This window comes from Ammospiza nelsoni, chromosome 10 (genome assembly GCF_027579445.1).
Source record: "Ammospiza nelsoni isolate bAmmNel1 chromosome 10, bAmmNel1.pri, whole genome shotgun sequence".
NCBI classification, from domain to species: domain Eukaryota; kingdom Metazoa; phylum Chordata; class Aves; order Passeriformes; family Passerellidae; genus Ammospiza; species Ammospiza nelsoni.
Window position 1 is genome coordinate 23031297 of NC_080642.1, and position 17044 is coordinate 23048340.

At 42.8% G+C, this 17044-nt stretch overlaps 1 protein-coding gene across 1 annotated transcript in view; it reads left to right on the forward strand.

The window, feature by feature from the left end:
* The window catches only part of LOC132077333 (vesicle-associated membrane protein 2-like), a 54982-nt gene that overhangs the window by 30603 nt on the left and 7335 nt on the right, over positions 1-17044 (forward strand). The window contains exon 4 of the mRNA XM_059478898.1: positions 11714-11880. Within this exon, the coding sequence (XP_059334881.1) occupies positions 11714-11880 (167 nt within the window). The remainder of the gene's footprint in view (positions 1-11713; positions 11881-17044) is intronic.

Consider the following 17044-nt stretch of genomic DNA (forward strand, 5'->3'; position numbering starts at 1 on the left):
TCCTTCTCTGACCTGCTGAGATCTGTCCTGCAGGTCGGGTTGTGGCACAGTCCCTGCCCTTGGGGTGGTGTTGGCTTTTTATACTAAGAGCTACATGTACTTTATTTACAATAATTTCTCAATACCTATCACCTATGTTAGACAGTGTGTCTCTATTTTAAATCAATCCAAAGGTGCCACCACGAGGAGAAGGAGGACAGGACACACCCAGATTCCTCCATCTTGCCTCTTGAACCCCCCTTCTAAATCCTCAAAATTCTACTTTTTCACCCTGTGACAAATTCACTAACATTCTACTCAAACCCCTGTGGCTTGTAACTCTTCACACAAAGTTGGTAATTGTTTCCATGGGCTAAAATCAAAGGCACAGGTGTTTGTGACTGTGTGCCAAGGTCTCTGAGCCCCTGTCAGGGTCTGGAGCCCTCCAGGGCAGCCAGAGCAATGTCTTGGGTTCTGACATCTCCCCTCCTCTCCTGTTTGCACCAAGAACACCTCCTTTGCAACCCTGTTCATGGCCTGTTGCATGTACTGAAAAACTTGTGGCGAAAGGAGCAGAAGAATTACAAGCCCTACTAAAATGTAAAAAAACTGTTTTCAGAAGTTCCTTCCACAATGATGAAAGGTCCAAGAAATCAAACACACCATTCAACCAAGATCCAATAACTTCTCCAAGTCTGGCTATACCTTCTTGCAATTGCTTTATGTTTTCATGAATTGACTTTGAGTGATCAGACAAGTTCATGCAGCACATTCCCTCAAACTCCTCACACCCATGCCCATGTGCCAGCAATAAATAATCAATTTTTTGAAGAGTGGCTCATCTCACACTGTTGGTGTCTGTTAACCTGTCGTTCAGTGCAAGAGAGGTGGCACAAGTGTGCTTGCTCTGCCAACAACCTATGTGATCCAGTTGGGCCAAGGCTGCTCCTGATACTGCCTGAGGTGAGAATATTGCCACCACAATTCTCTGAGCCTTGCTCTGTGTGTGAACACTGTCATCACAAGCTGGATCATATTGTTTGACCAATCTTGTCCCTCTATGTTTCTGCTCTTTTAAAAATGTCAGCAGCAGCCCATGAGTCAGGGGGTGCTGAGCCAAGGCTGCCCAGCTGCTCCCTGAGTACCCCTTGGAGTAATCCCCACGGAGCTGGAAGCAGGGGATGCTCTCGCTGCTCTGCAGAGGTGATGTCCAGCCCTGGGGTGACACATCAGAAAGAGGAACTTTGCAGGTAACGCCTGTAGCACCTGCCCAGAAACAGGAGCTTTGCTTAGAGCTGACCTGTGTCATCTGGGACTGCTCTGGTGCTTTGTCTTGGTTTGGAAAGACAGGTGTTTGCTAAGGAGGGCAGGAGCCTTCCCTGAAATAGAAAATGTAACACCCCCCCTACCACCACCTTTTCTGAATTGTTATAAATTTTAGATTAATTGTTATTAAATTTTAGATTAAAAAATATGGGAGCAGGAATAACAGTTCTTTAATAGGGAAGAAAATAAAAGGATAAAATAAACAACGTAGAACACTAGAACAACACTGACAGAGTCAGAACCCAACCTGACACCCTGTGGGTCAGGGTGTTGGTGGCAGTCCCATTGGAATTGTGGCTCAGCCCTCCTGCAGTGTCAGGGGTGGTTCTGCTGGAGCAGGGATCCTGTAGAGAAGGATGGATTCTTCCTCTGGAGATCCAGTGGAAGGAGAGGCAGCTGCTGTTCCTCTGGGGAATCCAGTGCAGAAGCCGTGCTGGTGTCTCAAAACCTCTGGATTATATCTGGGTAGGAATGCTTGGCTCCTCCCTCTGGGCTCACATCTCCCAATGGGATGCTGTAGTTCTTATCAGCCATGCAGTGACATTCAATAGCTGTTATCAGCAGATGTTCCCCAGTTGTGGAAGAGATGAGGCAAACTGCCCACTGAACAGAAGACAACTGCCATACAGATGGCAAATAGAATACAATTTACTTGACAATCCAGGACAAACTTCTCCTTCCAGGTTTGTGAGTCTGGAACTCTGCCAGAGCACACCAAGGTGTTCAGCTTCACTGGGTTTCTTCAAATCTGCTCCAGCCTTAGAGTCCTGAACTTTGGAAACGTTTCTCTAGCAACATGTTTGCTATTTATGTCTTTGCCCTATAGTTTGTTACGGAGGCAGATTGCATTTCTTAGCTTCCAGTAAGAAATGGCAGCAGTGGCAGTGACTCATTTATTGTTTTATTCTTGCTTTGTTTCAGCTGTGTCTCACCAAGGCTCTGAGTAAAGCTTTGTTCTGTTAGGCCTCCTCTCTCTCTGTGCTGCTGTACTTTGGTGATTTGTGCTTCAATCCAGCATTGTGTGTTTGCAATCAGCTTTTTCTTTCCCTAATTTCACATCAGTAACTTAGGACAAGAAAAATAAAGGCTTTGTGTTATCCAGGATTTGTTTCTTTATTTATTTAATTCATTCATTTATTTTACTTTTATTTATGCAGTGTTATCCAGGATTTGACTTCTCTGCTGATTCTCTTTATTTTGGTTTGTTGGGGTTTTGTCACTGTAGCTGAGGGGGGTTGTGTCTTCTTATGCCCAGTAAAAGAACTTTCCCATTTATAAACTAAAATTCCTTTAATAAAGTTTGCTGGGGAGAAAATGGCATCTCTTCCTGTGATGGTCAGAATTTGGGTTCTCTTTCCAGGGGTGTAACCTCAGTGTGCAGGACAGAGCTGAAAGTATTGAAGTACCAAAGGGATTTAAGGGCCACTTCAGCTCAAATGAACCCCACTAACATAACTGATGGGGCTAATGGAGCATAAGGAACCTTGGGAAAAGAAAATTCTGGTATTTTTTTTGTAACTGTGTGTCCGTTTACATACACTAGATTTCATCTGTATTGAAATAATAACCATTTTGAGAGAAAATGAGATGACAGAGCTGATCTTTGTGCCAGTTTTATTGCCTTTAGCCCACATCTTCACCCAGATAACTCAAGGTTAACAAGATGAAAAGCATCAAAAAAAAAAAATTAAAAAGGGAAAAAAAAAGAAGTTTGTGTTCTTTCAGCTGGTGAAGAGAAATTACTACAGGATCCTGCAACCTGGCAATTCTGAAACCTTGTAAGAATTAATAGAAGGTGCAGTCAATACTACCCAGGAACTAGAGATAACCCTTCCTTCTGAAAGCTGACTTTATTGTAATACAGTGTTTTGGTGTTCTTCTCTGTAGACATTGCACTGAAGGTAGATTTTATTATTAACTATTATGAACATATCACAGAAATGATTTTCTGTATGTTTTACTAAAAAAATTTCTATCTGAAAGCAGCTTGATGGAAATTAAGCAAATTATGAATTTAAACAAGCAGAATGTAGAAAACCATATATGACATTTGTCTCCTTTTACAATATAATGTTAATATCTGTATAAATATTAAGAGAAAGGGTTTTTATTATTGTTCACACTGGTATTTGCTTTCATTCCCTAATGAAAATAAATCTCATTTATGTAGTTTCTAAATGAATACGACGTTATAGATGTTAGAAATGAAGATGTGACAAATAAAAATATTTCTCTGTTCTTGGTAGGAAACACAAAAACCTCACAGTCATAATGCAGATAGCAAATAATGTTTATAAAAACAAATTTCAAGGTGCAGGTATGTAAATCCAAGGGCTTCAAATGATGAAAGAATGTTCTTAAAATATCACTGTAGATCAGAATTTCCTCTAATCCTTCAAGTTGGTGAGCAACATTCATGTGGCTTGAGTAGAAGATAGTGGAGAAGATAAATCAGTTGGTCATCACTAACCTAACAAATGTTGATCAAATTAAAGATGATGTCTTAGGGTTCCTCCCCTTTTCCTCTGTGTGCCTATTTAGTACACCAGATGGTTAATGCAGTCATAATAAACTAGTGGGAGTATTTAATTAAATGTGTTCCCAGGACATTAAATGCAGAGCATTATCCTTTGGCTGGTGATCAGAGTAAATATTTGGTAATAAGGGAGAGTCCTTGTAGAATATTGTCGGTAATACATGAAAAGCACATTTGAGAACAGAACTCTGTTCAAAGCAGAACTTTCTTCCCAAAATGACGACACCTCAAATGCTAATTATTTATACTTGGGGTTTTGTTCTACCACCAATTCACTATTAATCATGACACAGTTATTGCAAACAACAAATTATGAGGAATAATTTGAAACTTGATAGTCCTGGACTGGAATTAGTCAAAGCTTGTAGCCATTTACCTGTCAATAGTCACATTTTTACTGAATACTGAAGGGCTCAGATAGAAAAAAGGGACCATAAGGAGCAATCTCTGTTCTCTTGTAGGTGAAGGGATCCTCTTTGCTCTTGTTGGGAGCTGGTTCTAGAGATCTCAGAGGGCTGAAAACATCTTCCTGTGGTCTGACAATCCCTGCAGACAGCCACTGGTCCAGCAGTGATGCTCCTCTGTCAATCAGCTCTTATCTCCTTAGCCTGACCAGTTTTATGATATCATGGTTTTTTCACTCCCATTGAGCAGCTTTTGTTTGCTCCCCTGCAGAAGTGAGAGGAGTAGAATGCAAACAAGGATAAACCTGGCTTATTAAAATAGGCTGGGCAGTAACTGGTGGGGGGGAAGATGAGCTAGAAATCTGAAATACATACAGTTAGTGGGCAGCTGAACTGAAAAGCAAATTACCCCACTGAGAGCATCAGGATTGGGATGGGATGGTCTCCAGCCAGGACGGTCGTTGAGGAGTCTCTCACCCTGCAGGCAGAGAACATCATTAACTACCTGTAAAAGGAATGAGAACCTGAAGAACACTTAATTTTATGGGGTTTTATGGGCTAATTTTATGAAAATTTTAGAAATCTCTCTGCGCCTCTCCTGGCAGAATTAGTGTGTGATTTTCTAAGAGTAACAGGACCTGCTATTTGTCACTATCCCATTTCACTATGGGAAAACAAAAACATTGGTGGGAGGTGCTGGGGTGGATAATGAATGTCTCTTTCCTGGACACAAGGAGAAACATGACTGTCCTCCCACAACTGTGGCTGAGCTTGGTTCTGAGTCTGAAGGCTCAGAATCTTAAAGAGTTTAAATATAAATTCTTTGAGAGGTGACACCTGAACAGAGGAGCACAGAATTTGAGTCTGCTCTCTTTATCAAACTGAGGTTTGTTGGGGTTGTGCCAAACCTCACATGGCCACGCTGATTGGGAAGAAAGCTTTTTTAGCTAGGCTTGGCTAAACTGGCCTCATGCAGAAATAAAATCCCATGTGGGATTAACACATCCAGAAATGTGCAAATTCCCCCAGGATGCAGAAATCTCCAAGCACAGGCAGTGCAAGTCCCTCTCTGCAAACCAGCAGTGGAAAAGTTGGTTTAGCTGTTACTGCATAGGGACAAACAAGGCAAGCCCAAAACTAACAGCAAACCCCAGGGCTGTGGTGCTCCTTTATTTCTTTAGAGACCCTTGTGCCTCAAAGCATCCCAATTCCCTGATGAACATTCCTGCACAAGGCACAATGGGAGATGGATTCGTTTCTTCAGCTGCTCCTTGGGCCAGAACCTTCACTGACATGCACTAAAATAGTGTGTAAATGTGCATTTGTAGCTAATTTTGGTAATTGTTTTAGAGTTAAATCTCAAGAGTACAAAGCTATGGAGATGTTCTGATTTCCTTTACAGTTGAACAAAGGGGTGTTTGTGGCGTATTTTTCAAATGCCTTTGAAACCACAGACTGTCAGACTCTGCTCCCACAGCAAAACCCAAATGGGTGGGGTGCTTTTCGAAGGGGTCCACATAGAAAAAGTGTCTTAAATATGTGTAAGTTACAGCAGTAAATATGTACTACACAAATGTCATAGCTGAACAGTAAAAAATAAAAAAGGGGAGAGAGGCAGTGCAATTTTGTTTTATTTGAACAGCAGGGAAAGAGTTTGAGGAGAGAGGACTCAGACTGGGGTTCTTAAAAAAATCTTTTCATTTTTGGTAGGGATCATGGATCAGATGTGCTGCACTGATGCACACTCAGTGCCTCTCCCCTGGGCTGTGCCACTGACCCCCCTGGAGCTGTCTGATGGGATTCTCACTTCCCATGGGCACAGCCCCAGCTTTTCTCACTGCTTGAGTCTGAGGGGTAGAAAATAACTCCTGCTGCTGGAAATAGGTTGTGAGCTCTGATTGGAGTCAGATTGGAGAGGAGCAGGAGGAGGAGGAGCTGCTCTGCCCCAGCTTTCCGTGCCCCTTCATCCCCTGTACCTGTTCCTGCCATATGTGGGATAACAGCTGCTCCTTAGCTCAGTGCCTGTTGTCAGGATAAAGGCTTTGAAGGGATTAGGTCCTGCAGTTGGAGGCTTTAAGAAGCACTTTGGATAGATAAAAGAAGATGCTGAAAGCAGCCTTGGAGGTCCTCATGTGAACTGTACCAAGGCACAGTGGTACCAAGGCCTGGCATCCTCCTGGTGTTTGCCTCTCCCTTCCCTAGCCTGACTAAGGGAAAAATTCTGCTGTGTAGCTCACACATATGTGTCGCAGACATCTTTTCTGAAAAATCCTTTCCTTAGGATTTTTCCCCCTGGGAAGCTGGGTGGCCTCAGGAACAAAATGTAAACAATGGTTATCTGCTGCTGTGGAATGCAACAGGTGCATCTGGGATTGGTCTCGTGTGGTTGTTTCTAATTAATGGCCAATCACAGTCAACTGGCTCTGACTCTCTGTCTGAGACACAAGCCTTTGTTATCATTCCTTCTTTTTCTATTCTTAGCCAGCCTTCTGATGAAATTCTTTCTTCTATTCTTTCAGTATAGTTTTAATGTAATATATATCATAAAATAATAAATCAAGCCTTCAGAAACATGGAAGTCAGATCCTCATCTCTTCCCTCATCCTCAGACCCCTGTGAACACTGTCACACATATGAACAAAAATGAAAGTGTGTGTCAGATGGTTTCTCAAAATATTAGATACACAATCATCCTTAATGTTCTTTCAGCCAGTGCTGAAATGCAAAACAGTAACACTGGGTATCTCCAGTTGTCTCTTAATTAAGAGTTGCAGCTGCCTCTCACTGTCAGATCTAAACAGCGAGTTGTTTCCAAAACATCTCAGTGAGATGACAAATCTCTCAGTCATGAGTTTGACCCCCCAGCGCCAGGCCCAGCTGGGAGAGCTGAGGATGTCTGAGTCAGCTGAGCCTATTGTGCTGAATCACTCAGAAAGTCCCTGGAGGTTTCTCCCAAGGTGGCTGCAAACACAGAGCCTGCAGGGCTCTCAGTCTGCTGGGCTGCCTCTGTGCTGACTGATCTGATGGCACAGGGTGGCTGCCATTTAACAGTATTTCCTAGGGATTCATAGCCTTTTTCAACAACAATTGCAGAATTTTGTTCCTCTTTCAAAATTAATTTGACTTGTTCTTGGCAATGGCAGTTCTCAGAACCAATGGTAATTTTTTTCTTTTCCTTAAAAAAGTACACAATCTGATGGTTAGGGGCCTAGTGATGGAGCTTTTATATGGATTTTGCATTCTTTGTAGCTCCCCAAAATCATGCCAGACGGTGATAAATTATATTTTAAAGTTGTGATGCTTCATGTAGTTCAAAATGAAGTTCTACAACACAGTGCTAATATTTTTGCACAAATTTCTTTGAATAACCCTTCTGAGAAATTAGAAGCTGATATGACATGGTCCAGAGGCAATAATAGAAGAATTATGTAAATGCAGGAAGAATGATGTCAATGTAGGCTGGACTTTAATTCCAGCTTTAATTCCTGCTCTGTGATATTGCAGAGAATGTCTGTGCTTTCAAGTGATGCAGGCCTTCAGTTCCCTTCTTTACCAGAAAGCTTGGATTAGATTTTAGGCAATTAATTAGGATGGGCACGCTAATTACGAGCTTGCTGTGCCTGAGCATAAAGATTGTCACCTCTCTTTGGTGGCTGCTGTCACTGTCATATTTTCTGAAAAATCCTCTTTGCCCAGGATTTTCTCCTGGGAATCTGAGAAGCCTCAGAGAGGAATGAAAACAACAATGATCTGATTGCTGCTCCTTTGGAATGTGGCTTGGACATTGTTTGCCAACAGGTGAATGTTGGATTGGTTCCATGTGAATTGTTTTTAATTAAAGACCAATCACAGCCAGCTGTGTCAGACTCTGAGTCACAAGTTTTTATTATTCATTCTTGTTAAGCCTTCTGATGTATCCTTTCTCTTTCTTTAGTATAGTTTTCGTATAGCGTAATGTAATGTAATGTTATAATGTAATGTAATATAATATAATATAATATAATATAATATAATATAATATAATATAATATAATATAATATAATATAATATAATATAATATAATATATCTCAGCCTTCTGAGAACATGGAGTCAGATTCTCATCTCTCACCTCGTCCCGGGGACCCTCACAAACACCACATCCTGCAACTCCTGCAGCTGTAAAACCACCCATCCTTCCCATCACCTCCTGCCTTGTGCAGGGAGCAGAGAAGCTCCAGAAAAGGCAGCTGAAACCAAATTAGATGGCAGCAAGAATGCTGGAAGGGAACAACCTTAAGAGTATCTACTGTATGTCAAGTCATTTTAAGGACAGCTTGGGAGCTGCAAAAAACAGATGAGAATTAGTAGGCAGAAAAGGTGCATGGCAGAGCTCCAGATTTGCAGTTATCTCATAGCTCTGACCAAGAACATCACTGAATTTATAAGCTCTGCTCACAGCAAAACACGTGGCAGGGAAAAACTCTTCTCACATACTCCTGTGGTCTCTGGGACTCCAACAGTGCATAACTCAAGAGAGGAGCTCTCCTGACGTTTGTGGTAGTGACACAGTGTTTCCACAGGAGAAAATCTGCTTGTGATGATTGGGAAAATGCCTATTTACTTCCTTACCTGCAAAGAAGTTTAACAATTTTAATTTTAGCTCTGTTGTTGTACCAGGATCTCCTTTGAGGCTGCTGATGCTCCAGGGAGATCTTGTTTTGTGTTGTGTGTGATGTACGTTATAGTCAGATTTTGATCCTTTGTGACAACTCAAAATAAATCCTATTGGGATGGAGTGGTTTCCCTGGAAGGTGGAACTTGGTTTTAATGGTTTTAAGTAGTGGTTGTGAGGTCCTCAAAGGTTGGGCAAGTTCAATTTCTGCTCTTTCAGCTCAAGCCCCAGTGAAAGGGTGAGGTGTGAGCCACAGCAGGGCTGCAGGCAGCTCTGGGAGCTTCTGGGGCCACTGCTATCCATAGGGATCCCAGCCTCAGGCAACACTGCCAAACTGAATTTTGCAGCCAAAGGCACCTTTGGGGAGCCCACTTCAGTGCCCCAGGCATTCTGGCAGTGCATTAATGAGGCCATAACTCCAGCAGCATTAATCAGAGCCCAGGATGTAGAAGGGAATGATTCACAGAGAAACACTGTGTTCTCTCAGTCTGTCACTGTGGGAAGGCATTGGTGATGCATGAGTGGGATTTGTGATATTTCTCAGTTCACATGCTCAGGGATTTCCTCTGCAGCTTGAGGAAGGGTTTGTTTCCCTGTGGGGAGCAGTGAGGGTCCCTTGCAAGGAGAGGTGAGGTGTGGGTGTGAGGATGGCTGGCTGAGGCTCAGGGACCCTGCTCAGTCTGGGGGGGCAGATTTGTCTGCACAAACTCACACTCTGAGACAGAGCAGATCTGCTGTTGGGGTTTCAGGACATTTGTTTTGTCCTTTGTTACAGAACAGCCTGGAGAAGGGCAGTGTTGGAGGTTGGGAGCTGCTGTGCAGAGGGTCAGGGCTCTGACCTTCTCCAGGGGCTGTGGAGCTGCTCTGGGGGGCAAATGGGGAGGGTCAGCATTGCAGGGCTCTGACCTTCTCCTCCAGGGGCTGTGGACAATGCTGGAGCTTCTCTGGTGGGCATTTGGGGACCAAATGGGGAGGGTCAGCATTGCTGGTGCCAGAGGTGACTGACCCCATGCTGTGTGCAATTCTCACACCCATTTCCGCCTCTGTTCTCTGGAGGTTGCAGCTTATTGCAGCCCTGAGACACGTGAAAAGTCTCTGTTTCGGCCTGCACATTCATAGAATGACTCACAGCTCTTCAGTTCTCGCTCTCAGAGTTGTTTATTGTATCTTATCTATAGAAATTTTTCTCCTGCCCAGCCAAGGTCCGCTCAGCAGGACAGACAGAGGCACTCTGCCTGCCCCCGGGGTGGTGTTATCTCTTTATACTACAAACTACCTATAACATGTTTGCTATTACTTTCCAATACCTATCACCTATGTTAGATAGTGAGCTTCTACTCTAAACCAATCCCAAAGTGCCAACGTCACAGCAGAAGATGGAGGTAGAGAAGAAGAAGAAGAAGGACTGGACATGCCCAAGTCCCTCCATCTTGTTCCCAAAACCCCCATTCTAAAAACCCCCAAAATCTACCCCTTCACCCAGTGATAATTTTATTATTACACTACTTCTGTGGCTTTCAGGTCCTCATACAAAGTTGGTAATTTGCTCCATGGGTCATAATCAAACCCACAGGTGTTCTGGGCTGTGTGCCAGGGTCTCTGAGCCCCCTGGCAGGGTCCTGGCAGCTCTGGACACCCAGAGGGATGCGCTGAGTTCTGACACTCTGATTGTTTCTTCTCTCTTCTGTTTGTGATGGATGTGATCTCCTCCCGTTTCTGATTGTTTCCTTCTGTTTCTCTTGGCTTGGTGAGCTCCAAGCAGGAGGAGCAGGGCAGAGCTTTATCAGCACACTGTAAGGGTCACAGCCCATCCCTTCCTGCAGTTACAGAGTGCCCAGAGCTCAGGGGGTTCCCTTGTTGGACAGAAGCTCTGTGGTCACTTTGGTTATTGGCCTAACTTAGGGTAGACAACTTGAATTTTTTACCATTTAAAAAAACAGCAAGGGAGATGGAAGAATTTGATAAAGTCCCATCAAGAAACAGTGTAAAAACTGCTTGTGGTATGAGAAGGAACAGTGCGAGAAGTAGATTTGTAGAAAATTTTCAAAACTTGACAGCAGGTTCACATAGCATGCCTCTGTATACCAACCTTGAGATAAGAAATGCTGATTTAGAAATGCCATGGAATAGAACAGAAATTGTGGAGAGAAAAATGGAACTAGAAACAAGTTTCAAAGGATGGCCTTATAAAAAAGACTGGATACTTTGGAGAAATAGAACCATGAAAGATGCCCTGTAGTAGGACCCATGAGGGCTTTTTAAATGATTGGCTTTAAGGCATCTGCAGCATGGTGTGGCTAAAAGCTGATAAGCCAAGAAAGGCTTATAGTGTTTTGTAATTAAAAAACAGTTGGCTTCTGATTGTGATGGTTGAATTGTAACATCTGTATTGTCTCACCCTTCCTGTGAGACTGAAAATGGAATAAAAGTGTCTAAAATACCTCTCAGTTGCCCTATCTCTGGGTCAGAAAAGAGTATTGTCTGACAGAATGGAACAGTAGGGTTGTGATCCAAGAATGGAAACAAGCGTAAAGGTCTTCGAAGAAAAACAAAGTGCTTTGAAACTTCAAAAATTCTTTGAAGAGAAAGGTACTTTTTACCATTCTAGAAAGGGGTTGTGAGCAAGTCAGGATGGTTTGGTCACTCAGGTTCTCTGGTTCTGCCCTAGGTCTGTTCCAGGATGGTTTGGTCACTCAGGTTCTCTGGTTCTGCCCTAGGTCTGTTCCAGGATGGTTTGGTCACTCAGGTTCTCTGGTTCTGCCCTAGGTCTGTTCCAGGATGGTTTGGTCACTCAGGTTCTCGGGTTCTGCCCTAGGTCTGTTCCAGGATGGTTTGGTCACTCAGGTTCTCTGGTTCTGCCCTAGGTCTGTTCCAGCATCTGCCCAGGGTCCTGCAGGGGCTGCAGGAGCTGCAGGGCCCCCTCCTGCCGCCAACGTGTCCAGCAACAAGAGGCTGCAGCAGACACAAGCCCAGGTGGACGAGGTGAGTGCTCAGCACCAGGGGCTGCTGTGCTTGGGTCCCCCTTGTGCAGCTCCTGCTCATCTGAAGGGAGTGGGTCCAGAACTTGAGATTTGCCAGCAAAGAGAGATCCTGGATATAAATATCCCTGCACCAGGAACAGCTCTGCAGATTAAATGTGGGCATTGCTGCCATGTAGGAGTGTCACGGATAGGATGGTGGGGATGGACAGAGCCCAGAGATCTCTGCAGCCAGGTCCTGGAACTTGTGGGTTATTGCAAAGGGCCTGGGGGCAGGGCCCTGCTGGGATTTGGGGTTTATTGCCAAGGGCCTGGGTGCAGGGCCCTGCTGGGATTTGGGGTTCATTGCAAAGGGCCTGGGTGCAGGGCCCTGCTGGGATTTGGGGTTCATTGCAAAGGGCCTGGGTGCAGGGCCCTGCTGGGATTTGGGGTTCATTGCAAAGGGCCTGGGTGCAGGGCCCTGCTGGGATTTGGGGTTCATTGCAAAGGGCCTGGGTGCAGGGCCCTGCTGGGATTTGGGGTTCATTGCAAAGGGCCTGGGTGCAGGGCCCTGCTGGGATTTGGGGTTCATTGCAAAGGGCCTGGGGGCAGGGCCCTGCTGGGAGCTGCCAGGCACAGCTCAGAGCAGGCCCCAAAGAGGGAGAGAGAGGGAAAGAGAGAGAAGGCAAGAGCAGAGTAAAGAGAAAATGAGAGAGCCAGGAAGAGTAAAAGAGGATGAGAGAGCGAAGTTCCCATTACAGTACCATAAATCTTCTTCTGTACTGAATATTCTGATTCTCACTAACCAATCTAGTACAAGATACAAATCCTATAGCATTTACATACAGCCTATAAGAATAACTACATTACCATACTGTGTTACATTTTAAACCCTAAAAACTCCTCTTTAGGCCCCTTCTGCCAAGCTGTAGGGTCTGCTATCACCCTTGGAGCTGTCTGCAAGCAGAGGGTGTTGTTTCATCAAAAAAAAATTACCTTCAACCAGCCATACCATTGCTTTCCAGTTGTTGAGTAACTAAAGTATCTCAAAGCTTACTTGCATTTCAATCTCACTTATAATTTCCATATTCTCAAAATCTTTTGCCAGGCAATCATATTTATAAGGCTTTCATGTTTCATCTTCCCCGACACTGCCAGTTCAGGAATTTCTCCCAGTCGTCTCCTTAGGAGGAGATGTCATAGTGGAAGCAACTCTTGTAGTGTGTCTAATCCTAAAGTTTAGATACTATTTTCTCAGACTGTGTCACAGAGACAGAAGAGCATCAGCTTCTTCCAGATAGATTAAAACCACCAGAACTGAGCCACTGAGGGCGGTGTTCATTAGCAGGAGCTCTATTGATTAATCATCCCAATTTATTCCCAAAGAAAGGCACCCACACATGATGTCATAACAGCTTCTCTAACAAATCCCCACTCCTTTTCTTGATCTTGCGGGACCATGTGCCTGTTCCAGCACATTCTTAAATTCTTGTTTTGGCTGTAATGCCAGAGTCCCTTCAGCTGCTGTGGGAATGGGAAGAGTGAGCACAGCTGTAGCATCCTTACATACCTGCTGGGTGCCTTTGTGTGCTGGCTATTGAGGAAAGAATATTGTTCCACCCCTCCAAAGGCTGAAGTAACTCATTACTTACTGTCTGTGGCGAAGTGCACAGAGCTTGTGTGATTCTTAAAAGCCAATTTGATAAAATACACATTAGAAAATATGTACTTACTGTGGTATTCATATTCACTGAAAAATCCCTTTGCCCAGGATTTTTCTCCTGGGAAGCTGAGAAGTCTCAGAGAAAAGGAAAACAATTCTGATCTCATTTGCTTCTCCTGTGTTGTGCTCATGTGGAATGTGTTTGGAGATTGTTTACCCACAGGTGATTGTTCCATTGGATTCTGCTGGGAGTTGTTTTCACTCTTTGGCCAATCAGGGCCAAGCTGTGTCAGGACTCTGGAGAGAGTCAGGAGTTTTCATTATTATCTTTTTAGCATTCTGTAAGTATCCTTGCTGTATTCTTTAGTATTGCTTAGTATAGTATTGTTTAATATAATAATAAATAAAATAATAAATAAAAATAAAATAATAAATACAAAATAAATAAAATTATAAATAAATAATAATATACTATTATCATATATTATATAAATATATAATAATATATATTATATAACATATATAATAATATATAATATATCATATATAATATATCATATATAATATTATTATTATATATAATAATATATTGATATGCAATATAATAATATTATATGAAAATATAAAAATAAAATAAAAATTAAAAAATAATAAATAATAAATAATAAAATAAATATGCCTTCTGAGAACATGGAGTCAGATTAATTTCCTTCCTGCCACGGGGCACCCTCCAAATACAATAACATACATGCCTAAAAGCCTCTATTTTCAAAAGCTTTGGGCATGCTTTGAAGATAGTAGAGAAGACCTCAAAATATCCAACTCAAATGCATTTCTTAAGATGAGTTAAATACACCTGTCAAAATGGGCCTTGTCTTTTTGAGAAGCTTTTGTTTGTTGAAAATCTGGAACAGTGACTTTCTGGTCTTCCCATTGTTGCTGCTCAGATGTGTTCACAACATCCTCTGGCTGCAGAAATGCTGCAGAAATGTCTAGACTAGGTTCTCTCTTTATCTCTTTTTTTCCTCTTCCAGTGGGGAAATGAATGTTACATTTTAACTTTTGTCTTTGGTCAGAATAATGAAATAAATTTCTTGTCCTCAAGATGTTACATCATGAAGGCCCTGTAATTGTTTATGTGAATGACAGCAAAAGTAACTATCCCTAAAAGGTGATAAAATTGCCTTTTATTATCTTAAAAGGAGTGATGCCTGTCAGACACATAGGGCTCTTCAAGTAGATCAGTAGAGATGGCATCAGTGAGGAGAGTGAGCCCCTGCTTTGTGTTTAAGATACTCTGTATTCTGATTCTTTTCACTCAGACCCATGAAAATCTGTCTTTTTGTGGAGATGATGAGATAGTTTTGGATGTTGCTCTTGCCCAGTATGGGGGGGACAATGAGTAGTTCTTGGATTTGAGGGTTGTGTTGGTGAAATCCAGGATTTGTGGGGGTTTTGATGCCATTTGAGAGAGAGGCTGCTGCTGTCACAGAACCACGGAATGATCTGGGTTGGAAAAGAGCTTTAAGGTCATCTAGTCCAACCCTGCCCTGACACCTCCTCGCCACCAAGTGCCCCATCCACGCCTTGTTAAACACTCCAGGGATGGCGACACCACCCCTCCCCGGGCAGACACTTCCAGTGCCTAATTACTCTGTCAGTGAAGAATTTTTCACTGGTTTGGAGCTGATAGCACGTGGTCAGCAGGTCCTTTTTAGCAGGGAAATCACAATATCAGAATAGCCAAGGGAGGCAAGCTGGCACTCCCAGCACTGTGAGCTCGCTGGGGTGGTGCTGGTTTGTAACACCAAGGGATCCAGTGTGATGTCATGATGTTTTTTTTTACTTTTTAAATATATTTTATGTGTTCTCAATACTCATAACAAGCATATTTCTAATTTTTTAAACTTAATATCCTGGTATTTTGCTAGGCCAGACATCTTAAAAGCCTTGCAGCTGGGGACTGGAAAGCCTCACCCTATCCTGAGATACCAAGGCCCCCTCCTAAAACATTTATTGTAAACTAAAATCAGGCCCCTCTGGGGGGAAATACTTTAGAATAGGGAGATGTCAGGCCATTCATTTAAGCCCCTCATTGAGGCATCTTTGTTAGATATTTTGCTAATTTGCAAGGTCTATACATTCACATACATGATCTACTGTGTGTGTGCACCTTGATGAATTGTTGTGCTGATGCCTTGGAGGGGCTGCCTAGAGCAGAGGCTGGACAAGATTCAGAGAATAAAGTGGGGATTTATTGAAGGCCTTCAACAGCCACACCCTGGACAGTCACAGCCTCCCAGAAGCTACACCAAGGTTGGCCAATGGGCACCAGTTTTTCACACAATTATAAGTTTAGTCCATTTACATATCAGGGGCTAATCCCTTAATTACAGCTTCAGATAATGAAGTTATTTACCCCCACTTTGCTCCCCGAAATTCACTTTTGTTTGTACTTTTTGGGGCCTGAGGCTGTAGGGTGTCCTTGAGCTTCAGGCCTGGAGAGGAATTGTTTTGTCTGAATAAAAGGGAGAACAGCAGCTGACAGGTTTTAGAGTTTATAGTGAGTTTAGAGTTATGCACTGATGCAGTACAGGATGTGAAAAATATAAAAGCTAAAATCCTGAGGCATCACTACTGTGAAAAACGCCAATCACTGCTTTTTAAAATTTTAAAAGTTTAATAGTAGTGAAATGGTTATAAAAATAGTAATATAATTAGAGTAATAATAATTTGGACAATTTGAATTAGGACAATATGAGACAATAGAAACAAAGAATTATGGACAGTCCAGGTACCTTTTCTGGGCAAAATAAGCCTGGAAAAGGACCCACGTTAACAGAGGATTAACCTTTAAAACAATAACGTGTTGCATATTCATACACCTCATACATGATGCATAAATTCCATTCAAACACAGGATTCTGTCTGGGCAGTGTCAGCTTCTTCCTCTGAATCCTAACAGCATCTTCAGGGCTGAGCAAGATGGGAAGAAGTTCCTCTCTTCTGATAATGGAGCAATAAATTCTCTTTCTCTGAAAGATCCAGGTGTCCTGTGGCTGCTATCTCACTGCGAGTCCTTTCTTTTAAAAAAGTATCTTACACAGCATAGTTTCTATTTTGACATTTTGTTATAACCTAAAACTACATTTAACACACTACTTAAGAAAATTAACACAGCATAACTTTCTAACACAACACATATAATATTCACGTTAATATTTGCGAAAAGCCAGTCATAAATACGCATCTTTCACAACTAGAAGAAAGATATTTATGAAATACCGAAGTCAAAGCCCTTTTATCCCTCACCTGTGGCTCTGTCCCGGCTCTTTTCCCTCCGTGCGCCCGCAGGTGGCGGCAGAGCCCGGGAATCTCCGCTGTTGGTGATGCTGATGTTGTGATGCCCGGGGAGGATTTCACCTGTTTCTCTATTGGGGTTCCCCCCCCCGATTCCTCCAGACACCATAGAGATTATTTTCTAAGGCCCAGACAAACATTTATCTATTTGACAAAAAATGAAATC